Raw genomic sequence first — 22,669 nt, 5'->3', positions numbered from 1 at the left:
CCCCATTCCAAAACAGAACTTGAAACCACCTTCAGTATCTTGACTCTCCCGATGAGTCTTTTCATCAGTATTTTTGTAAGAATTACCATCCTTTAAATGGACACTCTCTAATACAATAATAGACTAATATTAACCATTTTTGCATATTGTCAAGGTGAAATCTGGTTGGTAAGAGATGTGTAAATGTAGAAAATCGTAAATATTAGAACTGTGATCCCATTTACTACTGGTCTTGGAAACTTCACTCTCTGGATAGGGATGAACCCTGACTTCCCTCTCTTAACCTTAAGTCATAGAAAGGCTCTTATACTTTTAAAATTCCTAGTACATACAGAATTGTAAAGTTAACATACCAAACTAAACTTGTTTTATCTGAAAAGCTCTTTACTCCATTTATCATTTGAAGATCTTATCTACTGCTAAAGCACCAAACATAAGAAATCCATATGGGTAATGTGAACTTCAGATATTTCCTTGGAAAGGAACAAATCACAGCATTTTAAAAAAAAAAACAAAAAAAAACCAAAGCCCAAAAAACTAAATAATAATCTTGTTAATTTAAGAAGGCAAATACAGAGGACAACATTAAGACCCTGAAACAGTTTTCATAATTAGACTTTAGCATTCCTTTTCCACTGCATAAATTGGAGTGACTTAATTTCTAGATGGAAGAAGTCTCATGAAAAAAATTAGCAAGACAGGAAAGGAATGCAACAGTCAAGCACCATCATCTCCAAGACAGAACTCGCTAGACCGATGAATTTCAATGTGCCTCAAAAACAAATACAATAAAATCTGTGCAACTGTGACAGACAAGGAAAAGTCTGATTTAAAAAAAAAAAAAAAAGAAAGGATGTAACCAATGATCAGGGATTGCTTTTATCATGCATTAAAACATGTTCCCTTGAACGTGTTATGCTGCAGTGGAAACAGCACAAAAAGGGGCTGCAATCTGCTGACATCTGACAAAGAGCTGCACATTTTAGGAATACATCACCTTAATAATGTTTGTCTTACAACGATGATATGGGCACCTTCCAATCTTAAAGGTGAAAGGAGCGTGTAATGCATTTACAGCTTAAATTGCTTCATGGGTTTGTTTAGGAAGGCTATTTGGCAACTGAAGTTCTTCCATCCTTAGAAAGTGGGACTGGTTAGTGTAAAAAATACCCTTAATATGAACACTCAAAGAAAGCAGTTAACCTTCAGGGTTTTTTAATGTAAATCAGTACATGTTTATATGTTAATAAATTGGATAAATTCATCCTTCCACACTGCATAACACACATTTACTTTTAACGTTCATGTATGATTAGGAGAAGTCTAATTTTACTTAACACAACACAGGAATAATATTTCTCTGTAAATTTACTTGGAAGATGACTGCTTTAATCCAGGAGGCTCCTCAGCAGATTACTTTATCTCATATACATACATATATGAAACCAACTCTGTATTTTATAAAACCAGAGGTTTTTCCACCAAAATGGAAGCCTGTAGAATAATTGTAATTATGGTTAACTGGCAAGTATTTTGAGCTTGTTCCAGTTTCCTGAGCAAATCACTAGGAATTATGAAATTTTACTACCATTTTAACAATTTAATTTTTAATATTTAATTCCATAAGGGAGTTATAGCCAAAAGCTGGTCATCCATATAAAGAGCTTTGTGATTGGTGCAAGGGACACACTATCTACAAATGCAGCTGTAGTAATGGTAACTATAAATACCGCTGAAACTTGGGGGGGGGGGGGGGACACAATCAGCATTGCACTGAATTTTTTGAGTCTGCCACAGCACAGTATATCACTACTCCCACTACTCACACTCAGTGAAATTGATTCTAGTGAAGTCAAAGAAGAATATAAATCCTAACTAAATATATTTAGTGTTAACTGAAGTTTGTAATATTGCAATATGATACAGACATTCAATCTTAAAGAAAATCAGAGGCTAAGAAAGCTGATGATTAACGAAAAATTACACAAATATCTAGGTACATACATCCATATTTGTATGACCTTTTCTTTGTATAAATCTAAATGCATATATATATTACAAATAAACATTTATGTTCAACAATTTTAACTTCAGATTTTAAAATCAATGGTCTGAAGTCTGATTCACTATCAAAAGCAAAAGCATTGTAATTCTTATACACAGAAAATACAGCATACACTCACATTCTGTATGTGAAACCATGAAATTCAATGTAAAGCTAAGATGTCAACATCTCTATAAGCACAAAACAGCCATACTAACCTGTATTTTGATTGGCCAGGAGAAATTGCTGACATAGACATAGAAAGTGATGTTTGGGTTGCTCCGGAAGTTAAATTTTTCACAGGAAAAGCTATCTCTGTATTCCTTAATATTAGCCTTAGAAACAACAGGAATCTCTTCTCCAGATATTGTTCCAGCTAAAAAAACCCATATGTAGATATATATTTATGATGAATATTAATCACAATTAAATATGCCAAAGTAAATTTGCACAAGAATTCTTGAATTACTTTTGGTGTCTTCATTCTACAGCTATAATAAACCTTTATTACAGTTTACACAGCACATTAGGTATATTTCATACACATAGAGAGAATTCACAGAAACTCTTACTCTTGTTTCAAAAGATTATGATTGAATCATAAAATTGATAGAACTTACAGGAATTTTAGAAGAAAGTTGTTATGGTCAGCTAAAAAGATAATATGCTTTCCTCTAGCAATTTACATTCCATTTCAATAAAAACTCATAGGTTAATAAAGCTTTGTCTACATCATACATTGTTGCTGTCGAGTTTTAATTGTTCATGAAAGCTTTAATAACATTCCCACTAATAAACATGTATCATTTGTTGCAAATAAATGGATGGCTGTGGTAAGTTAAAATAAAGGCATTAATAGAACTTGCTAACTACGGTATGTTAAAATACTTCAGAATTACATTGATGAAGAAATTAATGAGTTTATGTAAGACAAACTCTGAACCTTCTTTGAAAAGATTTTTTTTTTTTTTATTTTAGTACGATTTATTTTAAGCATCATGCTTCTCCTTGGATATGTTTTCAGAAAGTCAATAGAAGCAATTCAGAGAAACTGTTTAAATAAAGCTTTTATTCCTTCTTAAAACAAAGAAGAGTAATGGGGTTCAAAGTTGGAGGAAAAAAGATAAGCAGCTCCTTTTATCAGCATACAGAGAAGAACTTTATTGTTTCATATCAATGTTAAGGTTAATAATTAAATTTTTAGCTTGAACACTGAAACAAAGAAATAAAATCTCAGTCTCTGCAGTAGTTAAGGAAGCAATTTATCTTAATTAAAATCACAGCATTTCATAACACTGTCATTTTAAAAATTTAAATAGACTACAAGCTTTTTCTACCAAAGTAATTTTAATTGAATAGAAGAGAAAGTTAACATATTAATGAAGCTTTGTTCAGATTGCAAATTATCATCTGAGGTTTAAATAATATAATTAATAATGGCACAATGATAATGGCAAAAAGAACACATTTGGTAAAGTTTTATTATCAAAATTAGTAACAAAGAGACAATCAGGTTAAAATAGCTTAAAGGATCACAAAATCATATGGGAAAAAGTTATCATACCAAAATTCACCCTCACCTGTAGAACCAATAGACCATGTAATATTGAGGTTGAAGTTGTTTGATGCATTAATCGATATATCCAAATTTTTATTTGACTGGATAAAAAAAAAAAGCACATATATTGAAGTTAACAAAATATTTCCAGATGTATTGTATATAACCATTGCACATAACTGCATATAGCCTTTTAATCATCTCCTATTTTTCATTTTAAACATAAATAGAAATGGTAATAAGTCAGAGCCAAAGGCAATCCTCTCTTTTGCTTCAGTAAGAACAGTGTACAAGTAAGTATATAACTACATCAGTTATTATTTCATTATTTTTATCGCAATCTGAAAATAAGTTCTCTGTAAAACTAAAGAAAAAAATACATAGCAGATGGCTACATTTTAATTACAATCCAAAAATTACTTTTCTCATCTGCTAATAAAGATTTCTTAACTGAAGGGCCTACACCTGTAATTCATCTCAGGAAGATACTAAAACTTGTTATTCATGGAAACAACAATAAAATAAATGAGCTGACAATTTTTTTGAGTATTAGTTGATATGAAGTACATCTACCATTTCGGAAGTTTCTGCAATGAATGCACTGGAATAGTTTTCTGTCCTCAAAAAGATTTGAAATATCTCTAATACCTTATAGGCACATGGAAAACCTTTAATTATGGTCATATACAATGGAAATCGTAATCATGACTCTCCAAAACCTGTCTAAAGTTAATAACATTTTCTTACCTGTTCTGGATTTGCTATAAAGTTTATGGCAGTGTGATGGCGATCATCCTCTTGTAATAAGCTGAAAGTAAACTGGTAATCAATCAAAAGGCTGTCTGTGGACAAAGCAGAAATTAGAAATAATAAAATATATTCAAGTGTATATATATTAATAATATGTTATACAAGCACATAAAAAATTACTGTTCATTTTTATTTTAAAAAGCACTGAGTAATCTACAAGTTAGAATTATACAGATGAATTTCACTGTTTAAGTATTTGCACTATAATGACTTGAAGCAATAAAAAAAATTAAACTTAAGTGAAGCAGTAAGAAAAAAAATAAAATAAAAATAACTAAGTTAAGAAACAGTCTACCACAACGTCAGAGCAGCTATTACACATAACTTGAAACAGTCATTCTTTGGAAAGTAATGATTCCAAAATACAGTATCAAGTATTGTTAGTGTTATCAGTTCCCTAATTTTACTCTGAAATAATTATTCAAAAATTCTGTTCAAAATGCATTTAAATATTTTAGTTTTACAGTCATACTGTAAAACACTTTTCTGTGTTATATAAGTGGTTTACATAGCCACATTACTAGAACACGTTTTAGAATTACTAGGTGTACAAATTTTGGGAAAAAAAAGCTGCATCTACAGTATGAAATGATACTGTAGCAAATAAGACCATTAATAATAAAATGACACAGTGGAATTGTGAATAGAAATTACATGACCACCAAGCACACCCTTCCTAAATTGCCAAAATTCTAAGAGGTTTTGTAAGTGGCAAGTGATCCAGATTCTTCATACAAGAGAAACAAGTGGCAGCTTAGTATTGCCTCAGAAAGATTATATTTAACTTCCAAATGGCATTTTTTCTACACATTTTTCTTTCAACCTACAAAAGAATGGAGTCTGCCAGAGAGATGTCCTACTGATGTCATTTCTGTCACTGCACGCCACCACCACACCCCTGGTAACCAGCTACAGTTGGCATAGGTGCAGGAGGGAGAAAGGGCCACCCTCAACTGACCCCAACCATGCTTAAGCCTTCCTGGAAGGGGCATACAGTGACTGGTATAAGTCAGAAGACATGAGTTTTGAGGTATCCCACTGTGCTCCTGAAGCTGAAGGAATGAGATTAATCCTTAGTTGGGTCACAGCATTAGGAATGACTGAAAAGGAATTTTTCTGCAGGGCGAGGAGGTGGAGGTGGATTTGTCAGGGTGAAGCAGGTTTCCAGCATCTCCACAATGTAAAAAAAAAAAAAAAAAAAAAAAAAAAAAAAACCAACCCCAAAAAATCCCAAGACGCAGCCACCAGGGATGACTGCTGCTGTAACTCATAGAGAACCACATAGAATCCCAGCAGGCAATGTTCAGTGCAGTCAGATAGTGAAGAACCAGCAGAGCCCTCACAGATGTAAATTGTGTTAACAGACTAATAATCCTGGTTCAACAGACATTTGTGAACCAGAGGTAGGTGTGGTGGATGGATCTTGAATGCTCTGTTACAGGAGCAGATATGTTCTGATCTAACAATAAATCTTCTAACTCTTTGACTATTATTGTTCTACAGAGATCAAAAGACTGTTTTATCCTCTGTCACAGGAAATAAGGAGATGACCTGTAAGCGGACATGATTCAGTTTATTATTTTGTTCATGTTAAAATGCGGCTAGATGCAAGTCATCTCTGATGCTACATCCTAATGAATAATTTTGAAGCCATATTTTGATCTGTGTCTTGATGGCATTTTACTAGTTACCAAGACCATACAACCAGTGTGTTACAAATAAAAAAATGTGACCATAAAAACAAAATCAGTAAATACAAAGAGAGTAAAAGATTAAGTCAAAGCAGGAAAAAGCTGTGTCAGCCTTTTGTTGGATTCAATAGTTTGCTTACTGCTGACAATCACCTTTTCTGCAGCAACACATCATCTGAAAAAATACACTCTATTGTATCCCATGGGAAGCCTGACATAGAAGGAATAAAAAAGCTTACTGCCCAATGAAGCATGAATACAGCCCCCTGTATTGTCTTGGGTTTGGTTTGTTTGAGGGTTGGGGGGTGTGGGGGTGTGCTTATTTTCTGCTTTTTTATTTTTTTTCTTACAGAGCATGGAAAGAAAATTAGAAAATAAAGGAGTTACATGAAAGGAATTACCATGACCTTCAAAGCCGAAAAGTCCACTTTCTCTATTATTAGCCACCACAGTTTCATTGTTCAAATAAGAATAAGTTGATCTAGATGTCATAGATAATGAGTTATTTTCAGGTTTTTGCAAGCTTAGGAAGGCAAAAGGTGAATAAATATTAAGACCCTATTTATTAACTGATACTAATCTATACTTCTCTGACTATGCAAATCTAATTAATAAAGTGTCATTGGCTCTATTAAGTAACAGAGTGCCATATCCACATATTTAACAGTAAGATTACCATTGCAGCAGAACATATTTGAAGGTAACAGAACAGCAAAAGATGGCAAGTAGAGATTGACCCCTATTAAAAGGATTAATAAAGCCTTTAATAATAATGAGTTACAAGGCCAAAAGGCTAGGAATAATGTATAGATATGCTAAATCTCTTGATCTGGTCAACTTGGCATCCCATGAAATACAAATGACTGCTCTAGCAAGAATCTTTACAAAGAGTTATTGTAAATGTATGGTGGACAAGGACCACAGCATGCACTCCTACAGAAATCCTGGCTACTGCAAAGGCTACAAGACGCAAGGAGCAGTGTAGACAGGCCTTCTGGACAAGATATTGTTGATGTGTTCCCAATATATGGAAAATGAACAGTTAAAAATACCATTCTCTTCTAAACTCAGGTTGTGCCCTCTCAGAGACGCAGAGTATCAGCCAAAGACCACCCGTGCTATACAGTTAAGATCTCATCATAAGGCAAAACTGGGAGTAGACATGGGACTCTTGTTCTCCCAGTCATATGAACAAACAGCTTTTCTGCAAACAAGTTTAGAAGAAATTCAGTCATTTACTCTTGAAACAATATGACTACTTTTTTCCTGGTGGTTGTTGCTGTTGCTGTTGTTTTGTTGTTCTTTTCTGTCCATTTATGTTTCACTTTCTAAAAGCCAAGAAAATAGGTACTTGTTTTTCAAGGAATGCAGGAAAAGTCTCCTTATATTGACAAAAGATGTTATACTGTATAGTTCCTCATAACTTTACCATCTGTAACAGATCAGAAAAATACTTGCTTTTTTTTAACTGCATTTTTACCTACAATACAATTGAAACAGTAAATCATGAAAAACAGTAGGTGTTGGTTATGTATAGTGCCTTTTATACTCAAAATATCCCAAAGTGTTTTATGGTGTTATTAATCAGCTATTAAATACTCCATTAATAAATGTTTAGTTAATTAGATACTCCACTAACAGTATCGAAAATAATTATATATCCCACACTGCAGCCATTATCTGCTCTGTAGTACTCGAAGAGCCTTGAACAACACAGCTTGTGTTATTGCAGAAGAGTTCTGAGAGCCAACACACAGAACTCGCCTTGGGTTTCTTCAAAGGTGCCAAAGGGCCTTTAACTTATGCCAAGCCAGCACTACAAAACGGGAAGAGAATATCTTCACTAAACTAGTTTAGAAGGAGCACATTTCTTAGCACTAACAAATGCAAATTATGACGTTTTTATTCCACAGAGACCTACAGTAGAGATGGACAAGCCTTTAAATCTCAATCTTGGCCTCAGAGTGAATGCTGCAAAGCAGAAATACATCTCTTCACAGATGATTCTAACCCAGGGAAGATACCTAAAGTGCATATGACTTGAATGGAGAGCACTGACTAATGCAGTTAATATGATTCAACAGTGAAAATTAAGTCAGGTGCAAATGAAACAGCTGACACTGAGCAAACATTCCTTCCCATCTTTCTGAGGACTGCAAAAATATGCTGAAGAAGTTTCACAGCTTGGAGGAAGGTTCATTTTCATACTCAGGATACTTTCTGGTTGCCCAAAACTTTGAGAAAGATCTACCTGGACCTATTCTTAAGTTGCACATCTCAAATCTCTGGAAGGCTATAAAGCTAGATTTTATTAAACTGGTTCTATTAATTTACATTCTAAGAGGAAATTCAAAGCGAGAGTAGAAAATAAAAGGGTTTGTAAAGAAAACTCTATCTGTTGCATCCTGCTGCTGTCTGTCTCACTCTCCTTCCTCCCTCTCTCCATCTGTTTCAGCCTATACCTTAGGAGACTCTTCCCCCACATGTATTCAGCAGCTTGCAGGGAAAATATCACCTCCCTCTGCTCCAGAAGGCTTCACCTTCTACAGGCAGCAGCAAGCAGAGCAGCTTTCCTCCCCACTGCCAAGCCCCATCCGGAACATGACCCTAAAACATAATCGATGCCAATAGATTGTAAACGCACATAAACAAACTAAGCAGTTACACAGCACATCACAACGTATTTCCCAATTCTTGGTGCCATTCAGCCTAGACAGCTCAGCCTCTAAAGAAATACAAATTTTAAAGTAAAATTTAGTTGTAAGAGTACAACCTGTTCTGAATAGTTAAATGTATAAATAGCTAAATGCACAATAGCCAAACATAGAAACAGTTATTTAAAGAACATTCAGTATATCCTGTTGATATATATTGTTGTGTCTATTCACAATCAGGAATTAATAGAACTCTGAAATTTTACTCCATGTATTTTTGTTTCTACTGTAAATCTTTAACAAGCCACCATAAGTATTTTTACCCTTTACATAAACACATAAAACTTTTCCTAAGTGGTTCTGTTTATAAAGAGAACAGATTGCTTCAATTAGGAAAGAAATTTGAATCGTATATAAACAAAAATTAAAAAAAAAAAAATCTTACTGCATTTTTTGTAGCACAGGATGACAATGAAAACACAAAGATAAAAGTATTAGACATAAGCATCAAGCTGCCATATGAGCAACACCCGATAAAAGCAGGCTTATACTTTTCATCTGGCTGACCTATCTAAACAACAAGATTTCAAGACTATTTTCAAAATCCGGTGAACTCTGAAAATAAACAACTGAAGCAACAACACTTCCATAAGAGTTAGCGATCAAAATATTATCAATGCCCACTAATATCCAAAAATCAAATTCACAAACTTATAAAATTATTTCATTGAATGACAGGAGAAAATATTTGATTCTGTGGAAGTACCATTGATGTACTCTGTTTCATTTTGGTGACTCTCCTATTTTTCTATAAGAATTAAAAAATCTAGAATATGAATCCCACTTTTTTTCAAAACATATTTCCTCAATCTAAACTGAATTCTCAAGACATTTTAAATTCATAAAGTGTCAACTTGCTATAATGATTTCCCAAAAAGACTAGATAATTAACTACCTTGAGCACCGCATTGACTCTTAAACTATGGGAAAAATGTTAATGGCATTACAGAATGACTGTTGCATTCATTTATTTTCAGAAAAAAATTAACTGAAAAAGGAATGTAACTGAAACATGTCATTTTTTTAACCATTACTTGCTCTTCTACATACCCCCAATCTTTCGCATATATTATGCGGACAACAATTTCATCTTAGTTTTACACTGTTTCAACAAAATTGTAATATTCAGCATTTCATTATTTTTATGCCATCAATATCCTTCTTGTTTACATTTTCCCACTTAATATGTTTGAAACAAATATTTATTTTTTCTAAACTGATGTTCAGAGTTTCCCTACACCAATGGGCAAGGAAAGAATTGAACCACCGTCACATTACAACAGCAACAATCCCTTCCTATTTTGTGCTGGTGCAAATGACTAAAATGTCTCGTGTGTTGTTGGCTCAGTTATGCAGCCTTAGACCTTCATTTCAAATCTGATATAAGATACAGGTGAGTCAAGTGGCAGCCACACAGAATTTAAACAGCCGCACACAAGAGTATAATCCCTCAACTCCCTGAACTTTTCTGTCTAGTTTCACAGGAAAAGTTCTCAAAGACACAGAAATCTCCTACACAGAGCCCACAGCTCTGATCTTAATTCCCCACCTCACACAGTGTTTGGAATCCACAAGCTGGGCATTTTTGAGTCAAAGTTTCTCCAGGAGTCAGCCTAGTGCATCCTAAGCACTGCTACTACAAAGTTCAGCACAAACACCAGCCGCCACATCACTGTGCTGTAGCCTCCTCTTCAGAGCTCTCACCAGGAAAACACGTTGTAGGTTGCCTTCTTCTTGATAGTATTAAACCCAACTCCTACTTTTGCCTGTCAGAGTGTGTGCCCCATCACCTTAGTGTAGGCAAGGGAGAAGCAGCAGAAGGATTTGCACTAACAGGGAAAAAAGATCTAATTTGCACACAGAGAGAAGGAAACCAGCGGAAGTCAAATGACACAGGCACTCAGCAAGGAGAGGGGAGTACTACAGTCTAATTTCTGTTTCTGGGCATGTTGCTTCATTTCGTATTAAAGATCATTAAAAAACGTGGAAAAAAAATGTTGGGACATAAGACCACAATTCCATCCTGACATCATCAACAGTCAAATACAGCGAGGATTTACGGTTATTGAGTCTTTTCACATCTCTATTTTGATTTTTTCAAAACCCTTGACTGCTTTCACAGTCAAAAGGAGTCATTAAAATCAATTCAAAATGTCAGTAATGAGTGCATGTGAGAACACAACAATAATTAGACAAAGAAAGCCATTTAATTAAATGAGGAAAATAAATTTGAAAGCAATCATTTAATCCTAGTATTGCTGTTAATTTTCAAGAAACTGTTCTATTTCTTTATTGAAGGCCCATGACTCTTAATGTGGTTAATATGGTTTAATATGGGAGTTTTATACTCATATCCAACAAGGAACAGACCTATTCCCATACTCAAGCTTTTGTATTAAAAGAAAACTTTGTGTTGTCTCAAATGCCAGAATGTTCTCAAAAAAACACAAAGAAGTGTTAATTTGAAATTCACTTCTGTATTTTTAAGTGCCACTACAACTCTAAGAATATGTAATTACACTGGCAATTATTTTAAAAAAATACTTTTAAAAAAAATTAGATATGTTGACTATAAATTAATGATAACATTATATACAAAAAGTTATGTTAAAAAGGAATATTAAGACTGTAAAATTAACCATGACAATCAAGGGTGCCTGTGAATTATTTTTGGGTGAGTGCTCACTTAATGGGCAGCTATTCAACACTTTGTTCTACATTCAGTCCTCAGTGTTGGGCCCATGCCTCATTTACTACATACTACACAAACCCTTTTCTAAAGATGGAATTAATTTCTAATGCAGTTTTCTATAGTATTCATCACTACGATTTTCTAAGTTCTTCAGAAAAATTAATGAATTTGTTACAACGTTACTGTGAGATGAGCAGGCATTATTAGTCTCATTTTATAGGACAGGAAATGAAACAAGGAGACCGAGGACAAAAACATCCATTAATCGTGAGTAGCCAATCTGAAATACCTAGAGTTTGATTTTTCATATTATTTTGAATTATATAACACTACATATGATCCTTCTTCTTTTGCAGTTCCTTCCATCATTCATTGTAGTTCTTTCCACTTTTACAACAAAACAGAAAAGGAACATACATTCATCTTTCCATTACATTATCACTGATTCATCCCCTACAAATTCATTCAGTGCACCGTAAAGGGGAAGTTCCTTGGAATATAGTATGTAGCCATGTTATCAGAAGTTGTACAATGATACCCTCATAAAGATGCAAATCAAAAATGATTGTGCCAGCAGCCTTAATTCTTCCACTTGCCTGGTACCCACTGCCTAAATAGCATATTTCATTAAAGGAGTTTTATTAAGTAATTTTAAGAATCAGGCTGGAGTAAATTCTAGAGAACCATTTCATTTTGAGCTGGCTTCTCCATTTTCACAAATCTTGCCAGTAGGGCATCCCAGTTCACTACATCTCTCAGCAGAGAGGGAAGAACGAACCTGAGTTCCCAGAAAGGAAGCAAGAATACACAGAACTAGACACATTCATGGGTTTTCTAATGGCCACTGGTCATTCTCCCATGGCTCCTGTCACAGTTTCTTAATACACATTCACAAAATTGAAAAACACTCAAAAGGTTTTCATAATATACAGAATTTCTGATAAATATGTCTAGCATCTTGACTTCAGAAGTTAAAGTTTAGCAAAAGTTCTAAGCCAAAAGTACTGCAATGTATGTCAGACAGCCATACGAACAGAGCACACAACCAGACCCGCTCACAACAGTTTCATTGCCAGCTACAACCTAATTATCACAATTTAGAAACATTAGGTGAGGATCACATGATCTTTATCTCACCAATGACACTAAAGTGGTTTTGGTTTTGTTTTGTTTCATTTTTCCTGATAAACAATAATTAAATTATACTGAAAACTAGTGTAATGGACATCAAAAGATGTCAGCTTGTGCTTATGCAAAGGGAATCTTTATGGCCAGCTTGAAATGATGATGGATCAATAGTCACTAAATCTGAAGGAAGAGATGGTACATTATTAAGAGTACTAGACATGAAACAGAAAATTAAAATGTTTAATAGCAAAGGATGGGTAACAAAAAGTTGGAAAGGTTCTTCATTCACTGGATAAATGGCTGGCCTTACGTACAATCATGTACATATTAATAAAAACTTTTAAAACTACAGTTAAGAAGTTATATTTCAACCATTCACTTCCACCGGTAACATTTTTTCAGTATCTCTATTACACTAAAAGCCAGTCAATTATGTGCCTGAGTTGGTATATTTTTATTATAATTCTGTATTAGTGAACTACAATAACTAATTTTGTGAATAGAAACCTCACAAAATAGTACTGTTCTATTTTTACTTCTTGAAATCACTTAAAGTTGTAAGAACCTCCCTCATGACTGCAAAATCAGACCCATCACAGTCAGTCTTCCTACAGTTTTCTATTTAGGGAACTCTCTATTCATGCTGATTCTAAAATTCATACTCTCACCTCTACATTGCACAGGCAGTTTGTCTCTCTCCTGCTCTTTCTAGCAATTGTTCTCTATTTCCAGTAAGAGTCTGTTGAGAACAGTCCTATTCATATTCCTCACTATCAGCAAAAATGTTGCTTTTGAAACCAAGTTCCATTATCAAATGCTATAAATCATATTCATTTGTGACCAAAATAAATTCTGCTCGTATTACATCAAAGTTAGGGGGTTACCACCAGACCTATTTTCAGTCAGGATAATTATTCTGAACTTTCAGAGCAGCTGCCTGATTCATTCCTCTGTCATCTGTATCTAGCAGTCACCCACTGCTTCATTTTCATTGTTATATTGAAATATGTTGGTGTCTGACATTACTTGTCCATTGTGACAAAACAAAGAGTCATTTACTGTGAAGTCTTTACTAAAAACTAGCAAAACTTGCATTTTTGCTAAATGTAATGAGAGCAGAATAAGCTTCAAAATACTCCAGCACTTACTATTTATATGCCTTTTTCCATGTAAAGCAAGAGCATGTGAGAATGAATTTCACAAAATTTCAATTCTAAAAAAAAAAACCCTTAACAATTATTTCATTTGTTTCAAATAACAAATGTTTCTTTTATTGTACTTAAAAAAATGTACTAGGCTAAAAAGCCCACAGAAAGACACAGGGATTAGCGTCATAATCAGCAAACTGGGTAACTAGATTTTATTTTAATGTCAATTTTGATCCTAAGGGAGAGCCAGATACAAAAAAATGTGAAACAAGTTAAAATTTTATTCAGCTAAATGCTACTAGTCTATGCTTACTCTGTATTGACTAAAACTTTCTGAAGATGACTGATTTTTTTCTGAAACAGATATGCACAAAGGTCACATGAGTAACCCTTGATTTTCCTTACTGACTACAGAAAGACGTAAAAGGTCAATTAAGGATGGAGACATAAGTTTAAAAAAATAGGTGTGATGCATCTCACTGTAAATGTCATAGAAGTAAATCTGTAAGTATGTAAAAGTTAAGGCAAGCAAGGGAAGACTTGTTGAGATCTAAAAACTGAGGAACATATATAATTACCTGGGTTCTTTTAAGCATACAGTCTGACAATAATGTTCCTAAAGTTTTTAAACTATGGGCCACAGTCAGATCTCATTTTTTTCATAGATATTTAACTGAACATTTAACTGAAAATCCTTCAACAACTGATGGGGTTTCTGTGAACAGCTGCAGACTCTTTTCAAGTTCTGCCCAGGACCACGGTCTATAAACCAAGTTTGGAAATCAATGAACTAGATAATTATGAACAAAGTATTAGTAAAAGAAGCAACAACAAAGAAAATTGAGAGCATCAATTGGCAGCTATTTAAGCATAAATTTTAGAAAAAAAGTCCTAGATCTCTCCAATAATAGAGCATTTCAAAGCTTATGGCACATGAATTATGATTACTCAAAGTGTTATTACTTGATAGTAAGAACTGCTGAGTAAACAAACTTTTGCACAACCAACAGTTTTTTGTAATAACTTAATTCTTGAAGTGTTAGAAAAGTACAAACGAAATCAAGAAAAAAAAAGATCTCATTAAAATATTATGGTAGAAATTCAAATTTATCTCTCCATGAAATTTTCTTCATAACAATCTAGATGCATCACTAGCTTTACAGCACTTACATTAATATTACAACTCTAACATGCAGCATCATTTTACAATATACTATCATCAATACTTACTAATCTGATTCTAATTTTTTTCTTTAGTTACATAGTCTATATACAATTAAGAGATCTCTGATCTGGTTGTTCTGATAACCAAAATGGCACATCTAAGAAACAACATCATGAAATTATTGTTTGAGTTCATCTATTATTGCCAAAGAGGGACCTTCTTGTCATATAGCTAATGAAAGCAGTCAAATTTTAATGTTATTTTAAATCTTGTTCCTATAATGTTTGGGTTTTTGTATAATCCCTTCAAATAAGATACTCTTTTGGTTTAGAAATAAATTGATTTTTATTTCTAAAATGGATCAACACCCATAATATGGATATGGCAAAAGTAAAAATACTGTTTTTAAAATTGTTTATGTTTTTATACATGTTTTCATAGAAATTCAGAATATTCAGAAGTTATTCAGGCAATAACTTCTATGTGGATTATTAGCAGTTTTTATCCTGGTTCTCAAATAATTTAACACAGATCTCAGCAATTAAAGAAGCAACCTCTGTTTGATCAAGCCTTACAAGGAGACAGAACATGTACTTTGTAAATTGGCTATAAATATACACAGATAAGTAGGTGCTCCTGTAATATCTCAACGTTTTCAAAAATCTCTTCCTACCTTTTATTCATTATTTAGTTGAACTTTGCTTAAGAAACCTTAAATCTACAGTCCAAATGTCAGAACTTACCCCATGTTGCTTGAATCCACGTGATTTGTACAAAATACATAATGTAAATTGAAGTTGAGATGTTTCAACTTTGCTGATATTCTTTGCTCTTTCTCAAACAATTTTAACATGTTAGTTCTGAGAACTAAAATCCCTTATAGCAAATAAATCCGGAACACTTTCAGCAAAATTGCACTTCATCCTGGACAGAAATGATACAATGTCATATACCTCACTGTGTAGTCTCCTCTATTTTAATGTCATGAATTGCAACAGGTACTTGTATTGTAAAGAATACAATATGCTAAATCACCACACTTGCACAATGGACAGTAGAAATGCCTTTACATTACAACTTTGAAAAGAAGATGTAACACAAGCACCTTTTCATTTAAAACACCATCAGGTATAATTAAAGTAAAAATCTGTTGATTTAGATAATAATATCCTCACCACTTTTCACTTATGCTAGGAACTGAGCACCAATTCAGCATAAAACATTGATGGAATATTCAAAATCCAAACATTTACAAATGAGATTACATATCTGTAATACTGCCTAATCCAGCCTACACAGCCTTTGAAACAGATAGGAGGAAATATCTCAAACCTTAGTATAAAGTATAGAGTGACTAATCTGAGAAAAAATAAACCCAGATGCTTTTCTCCACTTCCCACAATTTTAGCTTGTAGGGCTGGCAGTTAAGTACGTAAAATAATAAACCATTTGGTTAAACTAAGCAAATGGAAATAACAGAAGGAGGAAAAACGGAGCCCAAAAGGCTGTTTTTCTCAACCCCAATGCAGTCACCTACTCTTCAGATTTAACCTTTGCTTGAGAAAGGGAAATGTTGGCCACCATGGCAGGGCTCACTGACTCCTTTCTGAAAGTGACTTGGAAAACTCAATTTCCACCTCAAACAGCTGCCAGACATTAAAAGAAATATTCTATTTTCCTAGCACTATTTTCTCTATAAACCAGGAACTAGATACAGCTGTGCTTTCATTAATTCATGACTTTTTTTGGCCATGGAAAGAAAGTACTGCTAACTGAAATGTACAAACAGAATAAATCTCTTTTATTGCTTTTTTCAGTTAATTAGCTTAATACAGAACAATTGATAGATAATACCACCTTTTGATAATTATCAGGCACAAACTTTCTGACACAGCTTTTCTAGCAACTGAAGTATCATGTAAAAAGGAACAGCAAACTGCAGTGAATTCTGACAGTCTGCCTTGGTATTTAAAAAACACTGATTGTTCATACCATCTACTCCTGCCCTTCATAGACCACACATTGTGGTAGGCAATCCTTGCCAATGAACATGAAGTGATATATCTGCATGATGTAGCTGTACATCGCCTTCCTTAATTTCATTTTTCTCTTTCCAACATTTAGTCTACTGTTTGTTCTAATAAAGACCCCTCTTCATCTTCTCCTTCATTAGCCACTCCTAGCGCCATGAAAGGCTCTTCACACTTTAAAATCTATCTAGCCATATTTCCACGAAGCCATACAGAAGTAGAACCTATTTCTACACAACAAGAGTAGAATTCTAAAATTCTCATTTCACTGATAAGAAAAATGTGATATTTTTGCCCTTTTAAGATTTTTCTGCCCACATTTTGCATAGCTTGTCATTTTCCTAAAATTATTCTGATGGCCATGACATTTCCTTAAGGGGTTAAGACAGTAAAGCATATTTATTTACCCATAACATAAAAAGACAAATCAAATACATATATCTATAACTTCTCTACCAGTGTATCTTCATACTCTTTGAAAGATACATTTTTCAACTTTCCCTTAGTATCTTGTTTGCTATTGTATCTATTTTGCTAATCTATACTGCTGGGTTTTGACCTCACACAGTTTGTTCTTCCACTTCATGTCAGCCTTACCCTTGTATATCAAGTGACTAGCAAATTACACTTTGCTGTCAATGGGTTCCATTTCTAGAACATATTTTAAAACAATATTCATAATTCAAGCTACGAAAAAGTGACAATAAATTAATATCAAGGACTCAGGCTACTTGAGGAAATTGAGCTGAGTTAGCCAGAAAGAAAGTTGAACTTGACAATGTCCACATTTAACCTAATATAAGATTTCTTAAAGTTTATATAATTCAAGATTTTGTTGTCATCTTGAAATAGAAATGACCCTCAATTTATTTAAACAGAGTCCCTCACTCAAATACTCTGCAAGGGCTTCAAAACACTAATTCTAAAGCTGAAAACATTACTGACTGCTCTCTTGACTTTTACAAATATGTGTGATAAGATGGGTGATAAGGTGGTTGAAAACCCAAGACACATGAATAGCATACCTTACAATAACTAGACAGTTGCATTAGGTGTTCAGCGTGTAATAATGGAAGAGGCTAAACTATCCTCAAGTGCTTCATATTTGCCAGTGGAGGAAAGTACCCCAGCTGATATGGAACAATGTGCTAGTTTGCCAAGAAATTGCAGTCAAAAGAACCAACACAAATTCTCCCACAGACCATAAGCCACTTATTTAAGTCAGGGGTGTTTTTTCCTACTTCAATTGGTTCAAGATTTCACTACAGATCTTTCCTTAAATTCCCATTCATCACGAATTCTCTCTTTTCCCTGAGAAGTCGGGATGGGAAGCAATGCAACTGTAAAACCACCACAAAGGTTTTCCCTTCACTGTCAGAAAGTAAAGTAAAGGGACACTGATGGATCCTTTTCTATTCCGTTTGCTTCTTACAGCTCCTGTCTTGGTGAGCTATAAGGCCTCCCAGGTGTCTGAGGAGTGACAGGTCCTGTCTTTCTGGACATGTTAAGGAAACAAACACATACACAGCACATTGTATACACAGCACAAGGATCCAAAAAGTATTCATCCCCGTGAACCCCAGCTCAATATACAGACATAATCAAATATTGTATATATGTAGATATTTGCATCGTTTTCCTTCTCATTTAAAAAAACTTCTTCACGCATGAGCTAGAGTCCCCTACAAAGCAAAGCATTTCTTCTGAATGAGTTCTCCAAGACACCGTATCTCTCTCTTGCCTCATCAAGCTTTCTAAAATTTATACTTCTATAAATAATTTATTCTGTTTTAAATTTTATACTAATAGGTATTTTACTGCAACACCACCTATTATGTTTGCAAGATAAATAATAATATAAAAATGACTATGGGACCTGTGGAACAGTCTGCCATTTGATGAAGGTCTCTAATTCAGACTTTTATTTGCACACATTATAATGCATGTTTATCTATTATTTTCTTCTCCTTAGCAGTTAGAAAGCCAACTTGTCCAGGGTATTGGCCATCTTTTGACTTAGAGTAGTATATCTAAATGATCAGTCACTGAAATGACTTTGTCTACTTTGGCAAATTTATTAAATAGTATCTGTACTGGGATATCAGTCAGTAAATTCACTGATATATCAGCAAAAGCTATCAGTAAAGCAAATAATTCTCATTTCGAAAATAAAGTGTGCTGTTTTTTAAACAAAGAAAATAATCAATATTAAAAAAAAAAACCCAAAACAAAACATGGAAAGATTCTCCAATTCACGGTAGTCTGAAAATAATTGGCAGCAAAACTGTTTCTTTAGCCTGCCCAAAAAAGCTGCAAGCCAACCTAGCATTTGGCAAATGAGTATGCAGAGCCTGGGGTGAGATCATAATACTTTATTAGGAGCTTCAGATTCTTGGTGTGGTTATTGTTTCAATTCTTTGGAAGGCGACAGTTGGTTTGTGCGGTTATATTAGCTCACGGCAAAGACTCTGTCTGTAGCTCTTTGCATGTTTTGAGTTGGTAGGTTTGTTGACACTAATCTTTTCTCAAACCATCCTAGAACTGTCTGATTTAAACTATAATCTGTTCCACTAGACTCTTTAAACACTAAGAAGATTTCTTTTTAAATGGAATTTATTTGTATAAGCCCATATATTCAAAAGACAATATAAGTCATTATTGTTACTGTATTGATAAATAATAAAAATTGTTTCAATCTGTATCAAAGTCAATCAGTGTTAGATATAATTGGTGGAACTCATTATTTTAAGTCGAGCATGACAGTTTTACATTAACGATATGTATTTAAACTGATGCTGTTCCAAAAGGAAACATGAATTCTACAAATTGGTAGCGAAGCATCTAACTCCTGGTATGCATCTCAGAACTCAACTAAAACACACACCTTTCCAACAGTTAAAATTTATTGTTTATGCCCTTGAAGTTTCAACATAATTTTTAAATATCTGGAAAATCTCTGCTAACAGTTTTATTAAAAGTGCTACTTGCTATTTATCTCCTAAAATACTCTCCTTGGAATGTTCTTGAGTTTATTTTTTCTCTGAGTATAGCAAGTCTGCCACCTAGTGCTTTATGGCTACTTCTAGTACACATTTGATCGGCTTTTTTTTTTTTTTTTTTTAATAAAAGATGCCATGCTCTAAGTCCCTGAATGCACATACATGTATGTTTGCCTACAGTCAGAGTGCTTAAAAATCACACTGTATCTTCATGCTGGCAGGTTGCATAGGCTGTATTTGCATTTCTCGACTACTGTGCAACCATCTTATAACTGTGCTCTTCTGCTGTGAGATCTGAAAATCTCATAGCGATTGTAAGAGGAAAAACCTGTAATTTATTTTATGAAAAACAAAATTTAAAATATCATGTCTGTATAGTATAAGAAATATTAGGAAAGCCAGTATGTCTTTGGCCCAACACAGCTCTATAGACAGTCACTGGTGGGGAGTGCCATCACAGTGTGGAACCCCCAGCATGGAAGACAGGCACCCCCTGGAATGGGCCCTGAGCTAAATGCTGATGCGATTACCTGCTTGGATCCAGGGGCAACAACTCTTCAGTAGCGGCACACTACATGGAAGGCAAAAGCTGGCGAATGATGAAGAAAAGGAAGCATAAAATAGATTCCATTCACAAAAAAACCTTTCCCAGCAGGGCTGGAGCAGCCCAAGAAGTGATTCCTGGCAGATCCCAGTGTGCCACTCACAAACTGAAAGCAACCAGAGCCAAGTTTCATTCCAGATCCAGCACCCCTAGAACAACTCCTTTTGCAGAGGTTGCTTACGTCTGCTTATGTCCACTCTGCTGTGAAGATAACAACCTAGGTTTCTGCCCTTTCATTTTGCCAGATTATTGCAAGGCAGCTAGAACACAACAGAAAATTTGGCATCGTATTTAGAGATTTTTCTTTTAACAGTATTAATTCCCGCTTTTATGAAATTACAACATTTGTAATATAATAACTGTTCCTGAAAATTGGCTTACATCAGAACTTTAACTACAAATAACCTCAGAAAAAAAAAAGATTAAAAAAGAGATATGTCCAAATAGCAAGGAAACATCAGGTGGGATGATCTATCAGACCACATCAATAGGTCAAATTAAGCCTAAACTGTATTATGTCAACATAAATAAGGATATATTAGCTGACCCATTTGCTCAGAGACAGTATTGAGCTGATATTTCTAAAAAGTCATTAGAAGTACTACCAGTCATAAATTATCTATGCTAAATAATCTGTCCTCTATCAAACCATCTTTCTAGTTACTTCTTTTGCATTAAAAAAAAAAAAAAAAGTCAGGAAAAAAATATAAAGTAACACCTCTAAACGAGTAACAGGACCTTTAGTTCAAAGCCTGGATATCAAAAAGCAACTAAGACACCACTTCTTAATTTTTACCAGGTGAGATGAATTTTAAATAAATACAAGATACAAGAAAAAAGTGTTTGTTCTTCTATCAGGCACCACATATATCACATAACAATATAATTTTAAAGTTTTAAATTAAAATTAAAATTTACTGTAAGAAATGGAAAGGACTATAGGTAAGGACTAGCACTTTCCTTTACTTTGCCCTTTTTGAAGTCCTGGTGTGTCAGCAGTAATGGGACTGGACTAGAATCCTTACAAGGTTCTACAGTCAGGAGTAAAATTTCCTTCTTCCTCCCCATGTCCCTGCACAGATGCCAGATATTATCTTGAGAGTTTTCACATTTCATGCTTCCTCATCAATTTTGGACATGAAAGTATCATTCTTCATCTTCGTGAGTTGTTGACATACAGAGAGAATTGCTTATTGCTATCCTTTCTGTATGTATACCAAGGAGACAAGCAATAGTGTTATGAGCTATAATGATTTTATGGCTCAGAGTTTAGAACAGCATGGTAAACCCATAAACCAGTTATTCAGGTCACTCCAAAAAAGTTGTTTCAAAATATTTAGTAGCTCACATACAATCACATATTTTTCCTGCAGTGTACTTTAAGTAGAAAAAAAGCAGTTGATAAAATTTATCCCGAGACAATTTTATTTTTTTAAATCTAAAATATTATTTTCCTACTGGTCATTATGTTGGATTTTTTTAGGGATAAACATCTGAGAACTCGGCAATGTTTTCTCTGGCTTTCCGTTTCCTCCCTCCATGTCCATGAGGTTGACTAGACAAGCTCAGTGGTACCAGTGCTCTGTAGTACACCTCACCTTTAAGACTTCTGCAGACAGGCCTACTAACTTCCTTTTTTGCATGCTTCATCCCAGAAGAACATTTGAAAGAGTGGCTGATGAGTCACTGTGTGAAGCCATCCACAAGTGACATTTCATAAAACATTGAGGTGAGAGAAAGATTAGAAAGAGCTGTGGAAGGAAACACACTGAACCTAGGAAAACAGTTAAAATAAAATTTGTACATTCATTCAGCCTCTCTTATGTACAGATATTCATGCTTCCTCTTTTTTTAAGGCTGTAAATCCAAGAAACATCTCCAGGCATATATTCTTGCGTAGATATGGAATAAATGATCAATAAATAGGTTTTAATTAAAAAAAAAAAAAAAAAACCACACCCCACTACAAATAATTCAGCCCCTCCCTGTTTTAATTCTCTTTGTAAATGACTCATCCCTTCTGACCTCTGTTCATTCCTGGATTCTCTAATCCTTCTGAAAGGTCATGCTCTAATCTCTAACAAAT

At 34.1% G+C, this 22,669-nt stretch overlaps 1 protein-coding gene across 9 annotated transcripts in view; it reads right to left on the bottom strand.

Annotated features, from left to right (window-relative positions):
* ATRNL1 (attractin like 1) overlaps window positions 1–22,669 on the bottom strand; it is a 520,660-nt gene that overhangs the window by 299,003 nt on the left and 198,988 nt on the right. For all 9 annotated transcript variants that reach the window (XM_074907807.1, XM_074907805.1, XM_074907804.1 and 6 more), the window contains 3 exons: window positions 4,350–4,444; window positions 3,625–3,703; window positions 2,263–2,420 (listed from right to left, as the gene is read on the bottom strand). In XM_074907807.1, coding sequence (XP_074763908.1) covers window positions 2,263–2,420; window positions 3,625–3,703; window positions 4,350–4,444 — 332 coding nt within the window. The remainder of the gene's footprint in view (window positions 1–2,262; window positions 2,421–3,624; window positions 3,704–4,349; window positions 4,445–22,669) is intronic.

Source organism: Athene noctua, chromosome 5, assembly GCF_965140245.1.
Source record: "Athene noctua chromosome 5, bAthNoc1.hap1.1, whole genome shotgun sequence".
Lineage (NCBI taxonomy): Eukaryota > Metazoa > Chordata > Aves > Strigiformes > Strigidae > Athene > Athene noctua.
The sequence above is the reverse complement of the archived record's forward strand: the minus strand, read 5'-3'. Positions and strand labels throughout refer to the sequence as shown.